The sequence below is a fragment of the Aythya fuligula genome, chromosome Z (genome assembly GCF_009819795.1).
Source record: "Aythya fuligula isolate bAytFul2 chromosome Z, bAytFul2.pri, whole genome shotgun sequence".
Lineage (NCBI taxonomy): Eukaryota > Metazoa > Chordata > Aves > Anseriformes > Anatidae > Aythya > Aythya fuligula.
Genome location: NC_045593.1, coordinates 74,902,569 through 74,919,086, shown reverse-complemented (window position 1 = coordinate 74,919,086; position 16,518 = coordinate 74,902,569). Strand labels below are relative to the sequence as shown.

General features: G+C 39.8%; 2 protein-coding genes across 4 annotated transcripts in view; both read left to right on the top strand.

Moving 5' to 3' along the window:
• Positions 1-16,518, top strand: part of LOC116501227 (A-kinase anchor protein 2-like) — a 158,571-nt gene that overhangs the window by 19,574 nt on the left and 122,479 nt on the right. The window lies entirely within an intron of this gene.
• On the top strand, positions 1,859-2,596 carry LOC116500978 (paralemmin-2-like). The gene has a single exon (XM_032206339.1). It carries the CDS (start codon positions 1,859-1,861, stop codon positions 2,594-2,596), a length of 738 nt encoding a protein of 245 aa, XP_032062230.1.

Sequence of the window (16,518 nt, the reverse complement as noted above, 5' to 3'; positions counted from 1 at the left end):
TCCCTTAACTTGCAATGAACAAGGCAAGATCCCTGCTCCTGCAGCCTACTCCAGACCTCAGCAGTGCTTCTGTCTCGGCAGTAGCAATGCTTATTCACCCACCAGCACCCCCATCCTCTGGCCCCTTGTAGATATTTGTGTGTTGCTGCACTTGATCTAACCAGCTCTGCCTGGACACCAAGGTCTAAGCACAAATGCACAGCATATACAAAACAAGACCCCTTCTTGTCCTGGCTGCCTACCAGACTGCACTCCTGTGGCACATAGGAGACCATTGCATAGGAGCCAGTGTACACCCACTCAGCAATACCTGAGTTTTCTGTCTAGACTTATGGTGGCATTCATGTTGTACCACATGATTAACTGCCTAACACTGATAAAAGACTTCATATTTTCAGAATACAAAAAAAAAAAAATCTACTGTGTGTGAATAATAAGACTGAAGGAATATATTATAAAAGTAATTTATTTTTCTTTAATTAATTCTGTTTAAATACAAACATACCAAGCTACATGGACTCTTGGAGCAGTGATATTCTGTACTCACTTGGGGGAAAAAAAAAAAAAAAAAAAAAGCCAAGACATTAGTTTCTGGTGTACCCAGGTAAGACAAATCATAGTTATACCATTGAGGTTCATTGGTGGAAATGGTCACCAAAAGTTTCACAAACATGTGTCTTTGCTTGTGGTAGTTTGTAATTAAGTGTCTGTGGATGTCTGTCCAAAAACCAAAGCGTCTTCATCTGTATTCCAGGAATGTTTAAACAGGTCAACCCTTCTGGAAAATCTGTGAGACCTTTGTACAATTTTATTTGAAAAGTGATTTGTACAATTTTATTTGAAAAAGAAATTTGTACAATTTTATTTGAAAAGCGATACCAGTGAGATACCATTATATCTCAAAATAGGGGCTAGAGCAATGAAGATTACTCCTACTGTGTGGTCTCAACTATTTTTGTCTTGTTGCTGCGTCCTTCTTAACTGCTAGAAAAGTTTCTTTGCTATTCTTCAACAACATCCCTCACATGTGTGTTTTTACTCATTGTTTTATGATGCTTTGAAAGTTGGTTAATTTCTTCAACTTACCCCTTTGGAAATGATGCATAGGGTCTCATTCAAAAAAGGGAGGGAGCATTTCATGGTCATTTTATACATTCTTTTAACCTGCAAGCAGAGGTCACTGACGATGCCTTGGTGTGGAAACTGAGACCTGCCCTGCCACGAATCTATGGGAAAAACAATTCCATTCCTATGTGATTTTGTTTTCCCAACTGTAGAATAGGGGTAAACAATGTTTCTCCACCTCTCTAATATGTTCTGAGTGCTACGGATGGAAGAGTTAAACAAGATCAAGCATTGATAATAAACCAGTCTGGGTGTTACTTGCATCAAATAAAAGTTGTTTCCAGCTAACTTGTGGTTTGATGATAGGAAAGGATGAGAGTAGAGAGGTTGCTGTAGAAGAGTTTCTCTTTGAATTTTGAGTCAAGATCAGAATGGAAAGATTGAGAGCAACCTGCATGCTGTCACCTCCCTTTGCCTAAAATACACCTAACCCACGTGCTCTTGGTGCTCCTAATTGATCAGAGACAGTTCCACGTAGGGTGAGCTGGAAGATTATCTCCCATTTGTCACAGGTATGCCTAGCCTCCAGCTGCATAAGGACTGTAAAATAATAACGACCTCTGTCCACAGTGTTGCATCCCACTTCTAACGTAGCACACTTGACCTTTTAGATGCAGGTGGTAGGAAAAGGGGCACCATAGTTTTCTTTGTCTGTTTGGCAATTAACCATTCACTGGCTTTTTTTGTTGTAACATGCACTTCCTCTCTTGTTTTCATTCAAGCTTTGTGCACCATGGAAATTAATGTGGAGAAAGACAAACAGACAGGAGAGACCAAGATTGTCTCTGCTTCACCTATTGGCCCAGATGAGGCCCATCAAAGAGGATTCAAAGTCTATGATGATGGTACCAAGGTAGTCTATGAGGTTCACTCTGGTGGCACAGTGGTAGAAAATGGAGTACATAAATTAAGCTCAAAGGACGTAGATGAACTTATCCAAAAAGCTGGACAATCAAGTGTAAAAGGAGGGTTTGAAACAATGACTGTGTCAGACAGAAATGCAGTAGCCGATGGAAACCTTAGCCAAATGAAGGAGCAAATGCTCTTCAAGGAGGCAAAGCTGGAAATGGTACACAAACCCAGCAAAGGGCATGCTGTGAACCCTCAGCCCCAAGACAAACCCTGCGGTGGCGACATTCCAGAGGCCAGCGCGGATCAGCCAGTGACAATGATATTTATGGGCTACCAGAACATTGACGACGAAGAGGAAACGAAGAAAGTGCTGGGCTATGATGAAACCATCAAAGCAGAGCTAGTCCTGATCGACGAAGACGACGAGAAGTCATTGCGTGAGAAGACGGTGACGGATGTCTCCACCATGGATGGAAACGCTGCTGAGCTGGTCTCTGGCAGGCCCCTGTCGGACACGACAGAGCCCTCCTCTCCTGAGGGGAAGGAAGAGAGCCTGCCCTTGGAAGCTGCCCCAGGTACACAAAAGAAAAAGCGCTGTCAATGCTGTATTGTCATGTGAACACCTCCTCCTTCCCTGCTCCAGGCAGCTCCTGCTCCGTCACTTACCTAGACCTCAATGTACTTCTAGCTGCAATACTGTGAACTGGAAGTGAATGCCTCCATTGCCTTGCAGTTGGGTTGCTTTGATTTCTAGTTCTTCAGGAAGAGGAACACATGGTTATTTTCCCATCAGACGTACTCTTTCGGATTTGGGGAGAGGTTGGGGATTATATTTTATTTTATTTTTTCCTTAATATTGCAGAGTGAGAGATAAATGGGAAACGGAACAAATGTTTTCATATTTATTTGATTTTTATATATATATTATATATATATAATGAAAACAATTTTTACATTTTCTTTAGATATCTGGCAGGCTCAATCAGATTCCTAGGATTTTTGGGGAGTTTGAATTTCACAGCAGCCAGATATGAGAGCCTTAAAAAAAATATTGCTTCTCTTTTTTAAGATAAAAGTCACACTTAAACATTATTTTATAGATCCTATTTTTTATTTCTCAGGGGAAGGCTTAGATCATTTTACTGTTTTAATTTGCTAAAACTCAGATAAGTCCTTCCTGAAAAGTTTTTGTAGTTTCATTTTATAGCAACTTTTTAGTTTAGTTTGCGGTGTCAAAAAAATCCATCAGCCATTTCTGCTTATTGGTGATACCAAAAGTGGATTTTAATTATTCTTTCTAGAAAATGTATGAATGATGATTTTGCCTTATATAAATCTTCCAGATTACAGTATTGTATGTGTACTTCATCTCCCTAAATTACAGTTGAAATTAACTTGACATGAAAAAGATGCAGCTGTCACACCAACAGAAATGGAGTCACTGATCTAATTACTTGCCTTTCAGTAACTCTGCCAATGTTTATACATGAAGTTTTCCTGCTGAACTCCAGTAGATGAGAGATATTGCTTACTATTTCCGTAGAACAAAAATGATCTTCTCTTGCAGTCTGACCTTGCTCCCACTGAATTCAGTGATGAAATTCTCAGTGCTGGAAATGGGGGCAGGGCCAGATTTTTATTTTGCAGTTCTTAGGAAAATATTATTTCTCAGAGAGTGTACCTCCAGTGCACTGAAGCACTGACAGGTGATGGGTCTGATCCTGCTGTGCTTACCCAGGCAAAACTCTCATGGACGCCCACTGGAGTTTTGTTTAAGCAGCTGTTCCAGGAGAAGACCCTACAGCCTCACAGTTAACATGCAAACTGCTGGTGGTTTTGGATGCTTCGTTTCCCAGTGTGGGACACCTCAGACAGGCCTGATTTCGAGCAAAATTTCCTTCATCTGCCCTCTGAAAATCAGGCCTTTTAATAACACCTCAAAGTGAAAATGTAAAAAGGCGAAGGCATCCAAAATCTGTAGATATTTCTTTATTTCTTGGTCCATTGATTCTTCTAACTGTAATGAAAAAGCAGCCAGCTTTTTCATGGCAAGATATTATGAGCCTGATTCTTGTCTCACATCAGTTTTGCTTAAGTGCATCACCACTCACTCTAGTGGAGTTAGTATAGATTTGTAACTAGAGAAGTGAGATTAAAAATCAGGATTTGTATTTTCTGGTAGTGTTAAAAATACTGAGGATTATTTTGAAGTGTCTTTGAAACTATCAGACTTTAAAAATTAATAACAGCAACTGAAAAAAAATGCATAAGAAAAAAAAAAAGAAAAAAAAAAAAAAGAAAGAGAAAAAGAAAAAAAGAAAGAGAGAAAGAAAGAAAGAAAGAAAACAACAAAAAGCCTCTTTTCATTCTGAGGTGGTTTCCACAATATTTCTGTTCTTTCTTGGATGGTGCTTTTACTGCATTAACTGTTAGTTCAGAGCATCTGATTAAACAGAGTTCTTGCTCTGTACTCTTTTCTTTCTGTGCCAGTAAAAAAGACACTTGCTCATGAAAGTGGTAATATGAGGCACACTAAAAACAGACACAAAAAAAATGCAAAAAGTAGTTCTGAGCTAGATCACTTTGCTGTCAATATGGAGCTGGTCAACATAACTTTACACCACTGCTCAGGTGACAGAAAATAATAATAATAAAGGAATTGGCAATTAGGAAAAGACAGCCACATCCATATGACACCTGCAGAAATTATGCTGGCTTCTGTATCTGCTGCAGTGGCCTGGTTTCATGTATAATAGACTTCTGCATGTTCCCTCAGCCTCCGGTGGGGCTTTTGGATGACAGGAGGGCCAAACTCACCAACATAAACTCTGCAAATCATCACTTGACTCAGGCTTATGTGGTTAACAGTTTTATCACAGAGGGTGCAAGGTCCTATGTTGTCACAGTTATGTCTGGTGGCTGTTTGTTGGAAGCTATATTGGAAATAAGCAGCCTCTGTTTCAGTTATTTTTTTGGTGTGAGTGGTTTTTTGGTTTGTTTTGTTTTCTAGAAATGCTAAATATTTACAAATCTCAACATTTCTTAAACCAAGGCCGTGAGCTTTCAACACTGATGTACTCAGCTTGGCCTCATGAGGTTGTCCTCATGCTTAGCATGCCAAGGTGTGGGGAGGTGACCCCTGGGGTCTGAGCTCTCCTGGCTCATCACATCACCACTCATTATCTTGGCTGTGGTAGCCCAGACCCTGGCACCATCACCAACACCATTTCAGGGCTTTTTGTGCATTTACAAGAAGCTAGGCGATGCCACCACCACTCAGCTGAGGAGCACTTAACCCACACAGCTGTAGTCACATCTCCATGGTCTCATTCACTCCAGACATTGTGTGATGGAGAGATAGCGGAGGCTTTGACAGGGCATGTTTAAGACTCCAAAGCACTGCAAGAACTTTGTGACACAAACAGGTGGGACAGTAAAACCATTTCCACCTTGTTCCTGCACCATGAAAGCCACTGCATCTGGGCTTTGCCCACTCAGCAGCCAGCAGGCACCCCACAGGCATGTTTTGCAATAGTTCTCTCACTCTGGGGCCTCCTCACCTCACCTCAAAAACACATCTTCTGCTTCCCCTCTCCTGGTCCAGCCAGTCCTTCCTTCTCTGTGTGTGATCCTGCCTTCATGGCTTCCCTGGCCTCCCCATCTCTTCATAGCCCAATATTTTTCCCCTACCACTCCTTGCCCTATGGACATGTTTCCCAAAGCCCTCTGCTTGGTACACTTGGAGTGTCATCTTGACTCTGGACATTCTCTGGTACTACTCCTAATCCGGTCTGTCCATATGTCTCTTCACCAACGTTCTCCCGTCAGATGATCTTCTGGCTTACCACATGCTCAGCATTTTGGGGATGACTCCCTTAGTGGCCAGCTTTGGGAGATGTTTGCTGAGACTGGGGCCAGAGTGTGTCTGAGACCACTGCACCATTTGAGGCACAACGTGGTGGGGAGCCGGTGGCATGTAAGAGTTCAGAAGTGGCCCTTCAGTGGTTAGAAGTAGAGCACAAGCCTTAAACCTTAAACCTGCCAAATACCAACTGCTCAGTACTTGTAGCTAACATTGAGTGCCTAGGAAGGCCATTGTTTTTTTATGTGTTCATATGAACTCCATGGTTAACAGGCCCTGATAGATCTAAAAAAAAAAAAAAAAAAAAAAACAAAAAAATAAATAAAAAAAAAACAAAAAAAAAAAAAAAAAAAAAAAAAAACCCAAAAGGTGTCTGCAAAGGGTTTGTCTTTATTGGTCAAAGGTAGTTCCATGTCTAAGGTCAGGAAAAACACAAAACAAAAGCAAATCAGTCTGAACTCAGAGGGCTTTAGCTACTTTGCCTGAAACATGCTTATTCCAATCATTCTCCTCCACAAGTGCAACAGCCTTGCCTGGACATTGGCTGGTCTGTATTAGCCACTAACTAGACTGCAGCAAGTGGCATAGGAATTAAAATGTGTTAGCACAGGCTGATGAATGTAAACTGGTTTCCAGGGCTTCTCTGGGCTTTGGAAGGGGTAAGTTTTCCCTTTGCACTCAGATAGGAAGCTGCCTGTGGAAATAAATGCACAATCAGACACAAAGGAAAAGGTCTGCTCTACAGTCAAGCAGAGAGAGATTTTGTAAGGATCACTATGGGAGGTTTTTTTTTATTATTATTATTTTATTTTTTTTGAGAAAACTCCCTGTCTGTTTAACTTATGCCATCACATGTACATTTTCAATTTCCGAATGAGGGGATACAAAAAAGTAGAGTCAGAAACTGGTTCAGTGACTTTTGCCACAACAAACTGCTCGCCTTAACTTTTGTAAGAAAACAAGAAAACTCTTTTCAGTGTATCTTTTCCTAGACTGGGAAAAGTAACCTATTAAAATTTTTTATATTTTGTATTTTCTAAGTTTTTATGAACCCACTTCACATCTTTCTATGTTGTCCCTCATTTACATTTAGGGACTGTTTCTTTTGCAAACCACTGCATTTAACTTTCTTTTTTTTTTCTTTTTTTTTTTTTTTAACAGAAAAATACAAATCAGAAAACACAACATTATGATTAGTGGCTAGGCAATCTCTTTCAATTACAATAATATCAATACAGAAAGAAAAGAATTACAGGGTTATTTTCTTTTTTTATTTTCCTGTGGCTGATGTACTGTATGGTATATGTTTACAGAACTCCTCTGGTCTGCCTTTGTGATGTTATCTAAATGAATGACAAGTAGGTATGATGTGCCATTTGACAGTTTGCCTTAGCACTTTTGGGTTTCCTTCTTTTTGTATTTTTCTTTCCTTTTTTTTTTTTTTTTTCCAAAAAGTGCAGGCTGTATTCCAAAGCTGTATAAACACAACATTATCTTTCAATCCCCAGCAAGAGAAGTGTGCACAAGCCCTTCTCCATGGAGCATACCTCTACTGGTGCAATAAAAGACCTCAGTCCTGGAAACAAAAATGCATATGCCTAATTCTACTGTGTGTAGACCTATTTAAGCCAACAGGACTATTCACAGGGGGAATGTGTGTAGGTGTCTGCAAGATAAGGGCATGAATGACTAACACAGAGTATAGTTTGGGTGTTATTTGTGTACCTGTACAAATTTTATGCACTGCTGAGTTTGCCCACAGTGGTCTAAACCTAGAGGCCAACTCTTGAGTATTGCTACTTCTGCTAAGAAAAACATGAAATAAAATGGTGCTGAGCATCTGGTAGGATCAGGTCCTGAGTCAGTATTGCTACCATGGTAGTAGTATTCATGAGAAAATATTAAGTAAGACTTCCCTGACAGCTATTATATCAGTCCCCAGACATTCTAAGTTCACTACCAGTTCTTCATGCTTAAAATTAGAAATACAACAACTTAACGGGAGCAGAAAGATAGCATACAGACTTGCTAGAGAAATAAAATGTATTCTACCTTTTGATTTAGTCCAAAATCCAAATGGCATACTTGGAAAGTAAGTGGGGATATAATAGAATATGTAGTATTTTACATTTGTGTATTTTTTTAAGGAATAAATATTTTTGTAATGAGATACAAATCCTAAATCAGGATTTGAGTTTCTGAATATCATCCTACCAGTGACATTGAGCCTTTGAACTTTTTCATATGTTGATGACAATGCCCAGCTTCTTGGGATCTTTTGTAGACCTAACCACATTTTTCTCCAGGAAGTAGGATCACAACACTTTTTAAAGAGTAACATTGCAAGAGTAGAATCCAATATACCTGCTATGAACACAGCTAAAGAAATAAATTTATTAAAAAATAAATAAATAAAAAATAAAAAATGTACCTATGCTTTCTATAGCTAGACAAATAACTTTATCTAGAATGCTACAGTGGCAGGTGATAACTACCTACATTTAATAGAGAGGTATGGCTAAAAGGGAGAATTATATTTTTTTTCATTTTGTCATAATTTATCCAACATGAGATTTCAAAATACAAGAGATAGTGCCACTGGAAAGAGTAACAAAATAATTTAGACAAAGTAGTGGATATTCCCACGGGCTGAAATGTGGCATCTTATTTTTTTAAACTCAGTTTCAACCAGTTTTCTCTGTCTGTTAGAAAGTTTAGGATTTGCTCAGATTACGTTTCATGAGCCTTCTGGGCAGCAAGAGTAAACTTTAGTTCTGAGCTTAATCGGAGATTGCAGGCTATGACAGCATCCAGCAAAAAGGCGGACTGTAATTTTTGTATGTAAACAAATAAATTGTATAAAATGGCTGAATTTATTATGTTTAGAATATGAATGGATTGTCATTTAGTCCAAAAAGAATATAAATCCAACTTGTAATATAAACATATAGTAATAACTTAGCTTGTAAATAGTGACAAGGGTGCATGAAGTTTTTAAAAACATCCCACTTTTGTCTAAAATCAAAAGCATTACAAAACTGAGCTTTTTTCCTCATGGGTTCAAAAAGTCTTGCAAAATATATAAAGTTTTTTCCTGTGGTAGTTCAAGTTAGGCTGCTCAATGAATTAAGACTAGGCCACTTTTCTTAAGGACAAATTTTTGAAAAATTCTGATCCTTTCCCCCCAGGTTGCAAAAACTTCTCTTATCTGGGGCTTTTTTTTTGCAGTTATTGTATTGAAAACCTTCCTCTAATTTTTTCCCACATTTTTCTCAAAGAGTATTTAGATTTTTTAAAGGCTTCTAGAAATAGAAAAATCAATCAATCAATCAATCAATAGTTAAATAGAATGACCTAAGTAACTCAAGTCCACCAGTTTGCATATATTTGTACATTCATAACTTACATTGTAAGTTACTGACTTAGACCTGATCTCGAATACCTTTTCAGTAGGTCTATTAAACCTAAAGACTTGCCCATGAACATAAAATAAGTCACCCAAGCTGCCCTATTTAATTTAATAGGATGACCCAGATAAGTGAAATTTAAGCACATGAACAAATGCTTATAGGGTCTTGTCTTTAAATGATATTGCTACAAGCAAGACTTAATGCTGCTTTAACTGTGTCTTCTCATTCCTTAAATTAGATAGATTTATTTTTTTTTTTAAATGGTGTTGTGAAACTGGTGCACTTTTCTGCAGAGAGGAGTTTAGGACATGATCTCCTGGCTGACTGTGCTTGAAAGTGGATGAATGTCCTCTGGGCACTCGCAAAACCCCCAGTGCCCTGCAGAGGGTGGGGATGAATTTCAAATTACAAAATAACACAATGTAAAAGAAGCAGTGTGAGTTTTTCTTCCAAAATTTCCCCTTTGCACTCCTCTGCTCCGGACTCTGCCTGTCCCCTGTCACTGTACTTGCTCTCATTCTGAACACCATTGCTCAGTTGCTCCTTTTTTTTCCCCTCTCTGTGCTTCACTTTTTGTGGTCTCCAATAAGCAAAAACAGGGGGAAGAAAAGAGAGACTTGAGTTTTAACCAAGCTAAAAGAAATGACAGTATCCTGTCCTTGGTGTTTGGACTTCTTCCTGCATTTTCCTAGATTCACAGGACAAATTTGATACCAGAGGAGCACTCCTTGACAGTTCATTTGGCATCCCCTGGATTGCCTAAACAGAGGGTTTCACTAAATCTTTGCTGTTTAGGTAGACCTTCTGTCTTTCTTCCCATTTTATTGGGAATGCTTTAAGTACTCAAAGCCAGTATGAGATAGATATGCCCAAGTGCACCCAGAAGCCACTTAGGGGAGAAGAAGGCAAGCCACCCCCTAATTGTCAGGTTGCTACCAGAAGGCTAAAGGAGCCAGGAAAAAACATGAACTTCCCCACAGACTGATCCAGCATGCAAAGACATTCTCAATAAAACTAGCTGCCAAGAAGCTCCTGGTATCCCTCCAAATTAATGTGTTGGTCAGAGAGGTGAACTCAAAAACAAAGAGGGTTCTGTGCAACCTCATAAAGTCCCAGCTGGGCACAGCACTTAAGCTCCACTGACCTTAAGCACTTGCTTGAAGTGTAACACATACTTAAGCACTGTGCTGGTTAGGGGATAGCTTTGAGGATATGGTAAGATCAGCCCACACCTATGATTAAGGTGCTTAACTTAAGATGAGCTCAAATTTTATCCCTGTATTTTGCAAGCATGGATGTAGGCACCACTTAGGGGCAGAGAGAGGAGATAAATTGATTTCAAAGCTTTTTGTATTTCCAGTGGCCACTGAATCTGTACAGCAAAGGTAGCCAAGCAAGAGCAGGTCAGGACGAAGGCAAAAGAAAACATTTCTGAAGGTTTCCTGCCCCTCCTGGCCATGTTCAATCCATAGACAAATGACTCTTTATAGGGGTCCAAGAAAATGTTGTGTAAAATGCAGCTTTTATGGTGAATGTAGGTTGTGGTTGAGATTTTTTTTAAGCTTTAGTCTCCCACTTTCTTTGTGAGCTAATGTATATATAAAAACCCATTTTGTTGGGGAAAAACTGCTGTGCTAACACTGGATTAGAATTGCTGGGGATAGCTGCTGTACTTTGTAACCTGAAGTGTACTTTTTTGACTGTTATGTTTTTTGATTCATATTAAAAAAAAAAAAAAAAAAAAGAGTACAAAAAAAATCAAAAATAAATAAAACAAGAACACTGCCAGCAACAGCCATGCTGTAACTGTGGCTTCTCTCTTTTTTTTTCTCTGTACAGTATTACTAGTAAATAAATCTGCCTTTTCACTGCGCCTACCTTTGTGTCTTTTTACTGTGTTTCTTTCTAACTACTACTCTTCAAGATTCTCTGTGATCTCAAGGACATGCCACAGTGGAGCAGCCTTCCTCACTAAAAGGAATAAATGACTAACTCCACAGTTTGATGGTTTTTCTTTCCTCCACTGCTGTGCCCTGCTGATCCAATTGTCACTTCTCTTAAATACTTCAACACATATTAACTTGTCATACCTGTTACTGTCTCATTTCTCCTTTCCCTTTCCTTCTTACTGGTAGTTTGCCAGGCTTGCCATGGACCCTGTTGCTTTAGGATCACACGGCATCTTTTCATGTTGGCAGAAAATAAAGTCTGGAATTTGATCAGCAAGGCAGTATGTCCCAGGTCAGCTTATTTCCCAACTGAGGGAAGTACTTCATACCATATATACAAGTCCTCAGATATAATCACTAAAGAATTTAATGACTTTCAAAATAAACAGCGTACAGTTTTCTCTCAGGCTTATTGCAGAAAGTGTCCTCGGTATTTCAGGACTGGAAGAAGCTTGACGTAGTCTGACTTGTAGGAAGAAAAAAATACATATATATTTGTTATTTCTTTTTCCCAAGATATTATATTTACTTAAGCTTAGAACAGTGATAAGATAGATACACAGCCAAGCATTGTAAGCATCCTTCTCATAAATAAAAAAATCAGCCTAGACTCATCCATTTAAGAAACTCACCACAAATTGCCCATTGCTTCGTAAGTACATTGCTATGTAAGTACCTCTGCTTCTTTTACCCTATACCCATCCAAATAAATGTATGTGAACGCATATATCTGAGCCTTTGCAATGCTGTGCTGCTTAGTAGTACACAAGTGAAAGTGGCCAGTTGCCCTGCTTAGCTGCTTTGTAATCTAGTCCTGAAAGTTTTACAGAAGGCAAGGCTTCAAGATCTTTTTCCTGCTTGTGTTTGAGTAAGAGAAAATGTTACTTGTCTGTCCCAGAATGCTCTGCGAATGTCTGGAGAACTGGTGTGTTTATGCCGTCAGAGGACTAGAAAATGGATGAGGCTGAGAGAAATGATCACTACAGCTACACTGTTTAAATGTCTCTAGTTTTGCAAAGACCTTCCTAGTTCAGAGGGTGTCTCAATATGTCCAGAGGAAGGATTATCACCCTCATCTAGCACAGGTGCCCATGTGAAGGGTGTACAATGACAGATGTGTTGTCAAGGGGTACTAGTTTGAATGCAGACACTTGGATATGTCAGGTATACATTCCATTTGCTGGTGCTTGCCATGCTCCATGAGGCGGGATGAAAACTATTAGTTCAATGAAATAGTTCAATGAAATTAGTTCAATGAAAACTATTAGTTTTCATCCTGCCTCATTTAACTGAATAGCCATGGGAAGGCTTTTAGCTGGAAACTCCTTCACTGCACAAAAGCAAATCAGGCAAGGAAACAACAAAAACAGACGGAACAACATTTGTTATTGCTGTTCTCACTAAAGTTTTGGAATCAAAATATTTATATGCACTTCCTCTTTTTAAACCACAAGAAAAAAATATGGTAGTTTGATGTTTTCCCTTTTTTTCCACCATCATAGCATGTAGGAAGAAAGGAAATGCTTAGCAGATGGTGAGAGAGTGTGGTACTCCCTGAAACTCTTCTGGAGGGTTCCCTGGATGTCAATGACTTAATGCAGTGAAGGCAGATTCAGCGTGTAGGAGGACAACCCTCTCATCTTTTTTCTTCTTTTTCGTTTCGTTTTAATAGTTCTGTATCCTAGTAATGGAAGGAAGATAGAGGTATACTCTAAAAGTTTAGCACTCAGTGTCTTTCATTAGTCTGTCTGGGGGTGGAAGTGAAGTACTTCATTTTCAGACTTCCCTTTAGTTTCTTGTGGGACCCTCACAACATGCCCTGGACTCTTCAAAACTCATCCTGACTCAGCAACACTTTGTGCTTCACACTGCACAATTTTAAGGTTACAGAAAGAAACTTCTAAGGCTATCGGCTATAAGAATGATATATGAATAATAAAAAGGTAACAAAAATTACTAACGATTTTTGGTTCCCAAGACTGCCATTCACTTTCCCCATCTGCCACAGCAGGTCTGCTCAGATGCCCATTGTGCTGTGTGCATTCACATACAAATCCTTTGTAACTGTCTCTGGTGGAAACCTAGTCTGTTGCCTAGAGGAGTTTACAGAACTGGATATGGCACAGCGCTGAAAAGTGTTAAGTGACCATCCATTTTCACTTGTAGTAGAAATCTACCTGTTTCTTCATCAAAAGTGTCTAAGTGATGGCAAACACTTTCCCAGCTGAGATCGATTAGGAAGGAGATGCATGAATAAAAGCAGGGTTTGCTGTATCAGACTTGGAGGAGTGAACTTCCCAGCACACAGCCCAAAAGGGAATAGGGGAATTATCAGGTGGCAGAGGGAGATATTGGGTCTCTCCAAATCATGTGGAAGGAAGAGGAATGTTGTTGCACAGACACTGGCCTGCAAAACTAGACACTCAACTGTCTTAGAAAGAAATGAAATAGGCTTCTGCCTTTTATAAGCAGCGGTTCCTCCCACTGTAAGTGATCTCTCTGGACTTACCGAGCAGCAGTGAAGGTGTTCATCCAGGTGCTGGGAAAAATCCTTTCCAATTGCTGCTGCTCCACAGGGCTCAGCATGACCTCACAAAAAGTCCCTCTTCTCCACATCTACAAAGGTATGTAGAAACAACAAAAACCCCTGGATTTTGACAGGAAAAGCAGGCACCTAGCTACCTTCCTGGGCCCAGATTTTATCATCTCAGTTTTACAACTGCAGTTTAGCATATTTAGACACTCAGTGCTGCAGTGATAAGTCTGTTAGTGTCTGCACTAACAAGGCTGCAAGAATATGGAGCACATATTGTGTATACAACACCCCAAAGTGTCCTCTTGCTGTACAGTTCTTGGAGAGAATCTGCTTACAACAGCACTGCCAAACCAGAAAACACGGGCTATGCTGCAATCAAAACAGGCCCTTCACAGCAGTCAGGCATTTGCTGGAAATGACAGATTTGCCATGATATAGGAGGGAAAAAAAAAAAAAAAAAAAAAAAAAGAGAGAGAGAGAGAGAGAAGAGAGAGAGAAGAGGAAGAGAGGAAGAGAGGAAGAGAGGAAGAGAGAGAGAAAGAAAGAGAGAGAGAGAGAGAGAGAGAAAGAGAGAAAGAGAGAAAGAGAGAAAGAGAGAAAGAGAGAAAGAGAGAAAGAGAGAAAGGAAGGAAGGAAGGAAGGAAGGACGGAAGGAAGGAAGGAAGGAAGGAAGGAAGGAAGGAAGGAAGGAAGGAAGGAAGGAAGGAAGGAAGGAAGGAAGGAAGGAAGAAAGAAAGAAAGAAAGAAAGAAAGAAAGAAAGAAAGAAAGAAAGAAAGAAAGAAAGAAAGAAAGAAAGAAAGAAAGAAAGAAAGAAAGAAAGAAAGAAAGAAAGAAAGAAAAAGAAAGTTAGTTTTAGCAGTAGCATGTTTGGTTGCTTGTAGATGCAAGAACAAAGAGAGAGGAACAGGTGGAGGAGGATAAAAAGGGCTCGTACCCAGAAGAAAGGAACTGAAAAATGGGTCACCTCCTCAGACATGACAAACCAGTTCAGCTTTTTGAGTATTTCCATAGTGTATAATGCATCACTGGCTACAGATTCCCTCCAGCTATAGATGAGTCTGCTCCAGCACTGGGAGCAATATGGTAGGTTTTTGAGGGAAGGGGTGTGTGTTGGTTAAGTTAATTAGCCTTGCTGAGACAGAAGCTATCTATTCAACTGAGCATAACCCCGTACTGAAATGACTGTACTGCGTTTAGCCAGAGTGGTTACCTCTAGACAGCATTATGTTGTGGTCTTAAGCATCTTTAGGCTTAAGTGGAAGGGTACTCTTTAATAACATCAGAAGACTTTGATCATTTACATTTCACTGGAGCATGCTACATACAGATTACATAGCCCTGGCATTTTTTTCAACACTTTGTTGTGCTGCTCAGCTTTTGTTGTGTGGTTAGACATTTCTTCTTAATATGCCACACTAAGATATAGAAGCATTTTTATTATTAAAGAAACAGGAGTCCATAGAGAAATTGTTAGTGCGATGGAGTAAATGTTTCCTTCTGCTGACTGACTTTAGCAGTTTTATATCATTAAGTATGGCTCAGTTGCCAGGGAGATGGGCAAAGCAATGAAGCTGTTAAGTACCAAGTGCAGTAAACACATGCAGAACTGCACACAGAGAAAAGAGTTGACATCTGGAAATTCTCCACTGTGGCTATTTCAGTCTGGTTTTCTTGTTACAGAAGCTGAAGGTCATCAGGGGTTAGTAAATCAGGAGAGTTAACTAAGATAGATGGCTTCCATTTACACCAGCCTGGGAAGTAAGCAGCCCTTAACATGAGATAAGTCATTCACATTTTTACTGATACAACTTGAGCTGCAGACCTCATGCTTTTTGGGGTCATTCTTGAATCTCCAGCTCATGGAGTCAAGCAAAAATAAGAAAAGCTGTAGTTTCTGGGCTTCCTGGCTGAGAAGAAAATCTGCAAAGTACATGTTCTAGCAGCATGAATAAGCCCTGCAGATCTGTGATACTCTGAGTCTCCCTTTCTGTGTCATTTAAAAGACTACAGACATGATTATTAAACAGCGCTGAATGCAATAAATAAATGACAATCAGACAGACAAAGAAGCTGCTGAAACCTCACACACTTTATATTCTTCACTTACTTTATATGTCAGGATTTAGAATTTGTAGAGCTGGAAATGCTGTGATTACAGATTTATCTCTGCAATGTGCCAAACAGTCACCAAATGTAAACAAACCTACCATGGAGGCTGTAGCCTGCCTGTTTCTATGTCCTTTACTCATTACAGCTCCTACAAGGGAAACATCCATGCTGAAAGCCAGAGACGGTGTTCAGAGTATTTTGTATCTGCAGTGGAAAGAAGAAATAAAAGACTAAAAACCCTTTTCTTTCATCCAGCATCTGGACAAGTCCACCTATACTCCATAGGTCAAAAAGGATCAAGTCCAGCCTGATGCAAAAAGACAGATTTCACAGTTTAAGAGGTGCAAATAGTGAAGGCAGGGCCACTCAGCCCCTTCCTTACAAACTAGTCCACATGTCCTTTCAGGATCAAGGCCACCAAGCCCTGACCCAGCCCAGGGAACTCACTTTGCCTGAGCGGGAACTCAGTCATGGCAGAGATTGCCACAAAGTGCTAGAAATAAAGAGCAGTACCAAAACTAGTTTGAAAGATCCCCTCTAATGCAATATCTGTTTTAAGGCTGGTTTCCTGGGTGCTGGGGAGATTTCAGGCTGTACATAACCAGTGCAGGGAGGAGAGCACAGACTGTGATCTGCATACCAAAGAAAGCACTCACAGCTTACTCTGGGAAGTT

Coding starts and splice junctions, on each gene's coding strand:
- LOC116500978 (XM_032206339.1), top strand. CDS start 1,859: ATGGAAATTAATGTGGAGAAAGACAAACAGACAGGAGAGACCAAGATT.